The sequence below is a fragment of the Cicer arietinum genome, unplaced genomic scaffold, assembly GCF_000331145.2.
Source record: "Cicer arietinum cultivar CDC Frontier isolate Library 1 unplaced genomic scaffold, Cicar.CDCFrontier_v2.0 Ca_scaffold_335_v2.0, whole genome shotgun sequence".
NCBI classification, from domain to species: Eukaryota; Viridiplantae; Streptophyta; class Magnoliopsida; order Fabales; family Fabaceae; genus Cicer; species Cicer arietinum.
The window spans coordinates 8987-13578 of NW_027333984.1; the positions used below are offsets into that span (position 1 = coordinate 8987).

The following is a 4592-nucleotide window of genomic DNA, read 5'->3' on the forward strand; positions in this document are numbered from 1 at the left end:
AGAGAATGAGGTAGATGACTCAATAAAATATATGTGTAGTTTTTTTCCCTTTAATCTCTTTACAATTGTAATTTACTCATCATTATTATTTTGAATTTTGGTGATCGAAGCCAAAACTCTGCTTTTTTTTTATCAATTTTTGAATGATGCAAAAATATGTGATATTGAAAATTATATTTTAGGTTTTTTCATGATTCGAATTTTTTATTGATAAAATATTTTTCGAAAGAAATCAACAACTGTGAATTGGAGTTACATGTGAAATTTAGGTTATCGTAGTTTTCTTACCCCTCCAACTCGTTATTTTTATTCTCCTTTTAATGAAACAAACGTTTTTCATATGTTTCATTTTTTTCGTCTTGATGTGGTGTTTGTTTGGTTTATATTGACAGATTAACTTTGATCAAGTGCAAATTTAAATTCAATCAATAACTTTAGTGTTGTCAACTTTACAGCTGCATTGACACGTGTATTCAAAAAACTTCGATTTTGACATATTTGTAGGTTTTGTCGCTTTAGAAGACATTTTGTTATTTTATGCTATTAACCTGAATGTTGTGAGTTTCGTCGCAGATTCATCCTTTTTTATTTTAACAATTTTGAATTATATTATTCTCGATCGATGTAATTTCTAATATGATTAATTGCAATATCTTTTGTATTTAAAATTATCATTCAATTAGTGTGATTAATTGCAATATCATTCGAATTTCTAAGTGAACTGTCCAATACGAATTCCATCTATTTTACGTTTTTTACAAAAACTACATTTTCCCAAAAGTTTACTGATAAAATTGTGGACTTTATTCAACCTTCTTCTAGAGTCAAAGAGTTATCTCGACTATTAAGATACCGGACTCTTAGTGTTACGAGTCCAACGGTTTAAAGAGGTATAAAAAAGGCTTTTAATCTGAATATAGAACTTAAGGATGTTTATTATAGAGCATCAATTTTTATAGGTGATTTAAAATTTTTAGACGTTTGGAAAATGATAGAAAATGAACCATTTGTTCTGTCAATACTATGTGATGATGTTGCAATTAACAAACTTGAAATAGCTAGGAAAAATTTTGACAAGAAAAAAATACAATCCTATTGAAATGCTAAGAATATCATCACATTCATACGTGGAAAAGACAAATATTATAGAGTTTCTAATTGTAAAATTGTCTAATAAATGTGGAATACTTTAGAAGTACAAGTGAAGTTAAATATGGTAGAATTATCGCACTTACGCAGAATATGAATTGTTTCACATGAAATATAGAAAAACTATTGCTCAATTGCAAAATGGGTTCACATATGTTGTGAATCATTTGAAAAAACATTTTCATATGAACATTTAACAAATAAAATTATGAGAATGACAACAAAAAATATAGCTATTGTTGAGTCAAGGAATTTCGCAACAATGATCATGACTACCTTGTTTGTCATGGTGTCAAAACATGAACATGAGCCCAATCATTTAATTTAATTGGACACGATGAAAAATAACAAAAGAAGAAAAAAGAAAAGTATAGTCTCGGTTGGCTCATTCTTAAGATCAAACAAAGATGAAATGTCTAGCCAGATTGAATTCCCTAAAGTACTTGAGAGTCCACTTCAAAGAGAGAAAAAGAGAAATTACAAATTAGATGTATTTAATAATTCAAACTCAGTTTAGTTGGCTTTGTGTCTTCTAATTTAAAATTAATAATTTTATTCGAACAATATCTAAAATAAAATTGAGATAAATTATAGATTCCATTAATTTGGGGTTTAAGCTTAACATAATACAGTCCAATAAAAAATTATTTCGATTATAATTTAATTCTCCTTAAATAATTTATATTTAATTAAAATTTATTAATCATTTTAAAATTATAATTGATTAAATTCAACAATATTCACGTCATATGAACAATTAAATGAAAACACAAATGACAAAAGAAACAATTGAAAAATACAAATGTTTCAAACCAAACTTAACATCCATTACAAGTTACAGCTCCATCTAAACTTCAATATTTTTCTCATTTCACGAAATCACTAAACTATAGAAGAAATATAATTAAAAATAATAGTTGAAATATTAATATATTTAATTTAAAATTTAATTTAAATATATCAATTTTCAAATATTTTTTTTATCTATATTTTGAAGAAATATTATATTAAATAATCATGATGATAATTAACAAGAACAATTGTAACAAGAACAATTGTAATTTCAAGAGTTGTTATTATTGTTATTATATATTATTATATATAGGTAGGTTTTCTACCAGCAGTTGGCCTCCTTGCATTGAAATAAGCAGCAGCAACAGGGACACCAAGGTCATTTTGCATTGAAAAACTTCTTGTGTTGAAGTGATCCCTTGAAGAAGGAGTAGTAATTGAGTGCTTTTTCTTTTGCTTGAAAAGGACGAACACATACCTATGGATCCCTATGTTAGGCTTTGGTATTTCATAGCTTGTCAACTCTTTACCTATATATATAAATGTACCCCCCCAAATATGGATGGGACATAAAACAAATAGGAGTCAGTTAATTAATTTCTTTTCAATGTGAAATCTTTTAGAGTAAGATTAATAAATTAATGTAACCTACCAAATGTGGAATCTGTTGTGCCTGGAATGTCAGTCACCATCCTGCAAAATTTGTAACAATGTGTAACTCCATAATCCCAATTATTATTATTATTATCTTACAAAATTTTATTTAAAGTCTAATTGGGTCCAACTAAAAATTTATTTAGGTCTAATAAATAAACTTTTTAAAGCATGTTTTATTGGAACTTTTTAAGCATTTTAGCTAAAATATATATATGAAACAGTATTAGATATTGCAAGACATGTATAGCAAGATATGTGAAGATAATGATAATGACTAGATGTCGTCATGACCAAGACAAGGCGGCTATGAGATCTAATGATACTAAGAATTTGATTTCGAACTTTATTATAGTTTTTGTTTAGTTTAAATTGAGAAATTTATTATAGTTTCGATCAATAATTTTGACTTTATTATTATTATAAATTTAGAGATATAAGTGTATCAATATTTATAATATTTTAATTTAATTATTTTCATATACATTTTATTATTTTATATTATTAACTTAAATATTATAAATTTTGTTCATCGATTTATCTCAATTTAAATATATTAAGAGTAAATCAATATAATTTTGTAGTTAAAAAAAGAAAATCAAATTCATCGCAGACCAAAAGACTAATAATGTCCAACCCTTACTCCAATGAAGTAAAACACTAAAATAAATTAAATAAATCATACCACATAATAAACATTATCCTCTAGACATCTAAAAAAACACACACACACACACATATACACACATTCAACAAAATCTTATTTACATATTTATGAAATACATGATAAACATAAATGATTTGTTGACTCACCTTCAATATATATGGTTATAGGTATGGAAGAAATCAAGCATAATGAAGAAAAATAACATATTACAAGCTTTATATATCAATATGCATCTAGATATATATTAAATAAGTACCAGTGCAAGTGTTCTCTCATATAAGGATCACTTGGGCCAGGAACGTCCGGGTCTATCATGATCTGCAGGAAAAAGATAAATAAAGAGTTCCAACTTATTTCTCTATTAAAAAACATTAACTTTTCCTAGGAATTATTTTGGAATATGAAAAACGGGAGATAAATTAATGGCAGAGATTTGAAACATGCCATAATATGAGACCATTTTTTTTTGGAGATTATCCTAATTTTAAACTTTGTAGATATTTTTAACCAATAGTTTAATCGGTGAGTTGAGAGATAATAAATAAATAATATTACATATAGATTCAAAATTCAATCTCAAAACTTAACACAATCCACTAATTTAATAACATACTAATATTTGTCAATAAAAAATAATCTACACAAAATATGTCATTCAAAATTACACTTGCAAAAATATATGTGATATTTTAAAAATGTGGGGTGAGTAAAGTTCTTAGGTTAAAAAGAATAGAATAATTTCCAATTTGTGTAGATAATACCAGTGTAAATAGGGACCTCATGTCCCCTCCTTGAATCTCAACCCTTGGCCTTGTGCTAACTGTAGAAGGAAAGGGCTCATAACCATTGAAGATTTCTTTGTTGTTGTAAGTTACAATCATTTTAATGCTTGGGGTGAAATTATCAATAACATCTCCTATCACTTTCCCAAGAACTAGAGGATCTAAAGATATACTTCCCATTATAAGATTTACTTATGAATAAAGAAGAAGATAAAAAGAACGAGGGAAAACAAGACTGAATACTATCAAGTGCTTGAAAATGTGTATCAACTAACTATACTTATAGTCTCTTAAATGCAATAAAATATTGATATAGTTTTTCTTTTTTTTACTCAAACAATATTATTGAGAATAGTATTTCTTTCTTATCCTTTAAAAATATGTCCAAAAAGAGCTTTTCTCTCTGCAATAAAATATAATTAAAATTAATTTACATTTTTTAAATTTAAATATAAATAAAAATAATAATTTCGCTATAAAACCTTTAAATTAACCTAGTTGAATATAACTTTTTTATTTATTTATTTTCATGGGCACAATTTATTAGC

At 26.0% G+C, this 4592-nt stretch overlaps 1 protein-coding gene across 1 annotated transcript; it reads right to left on the reverse strand.

Annotated features, from left to right (window-relative positions):
• Window positions 1-1938: 1938 nt before the first annotated feature.
• LOC101495644 (CEN-like protein 4) lies at window positions 1939-4310 on the reverse strand. Its single transcript, XM_004515550.3, has 4 exons — window positions 4024-4310; window positions 3519-3580; window positions 2594-2634; window positions 1939-2471 (listed from the first exon to the last, which is right to left on the reverse strand). The coding sequence occupies exons 1-4, from the start codon at window positions 4222-4224 to the stop codon at window positions 2245-2247; spliced, it is 531 nt and encodes a 176-aa protein (XP_004515607.1). The 5' UTR covers window positions 4225-4310; the 3' UTR covers window positions 1939-2244.
• Between the last annotated feature and the right edge of the window lie 282 nt (window positions 4311-4592).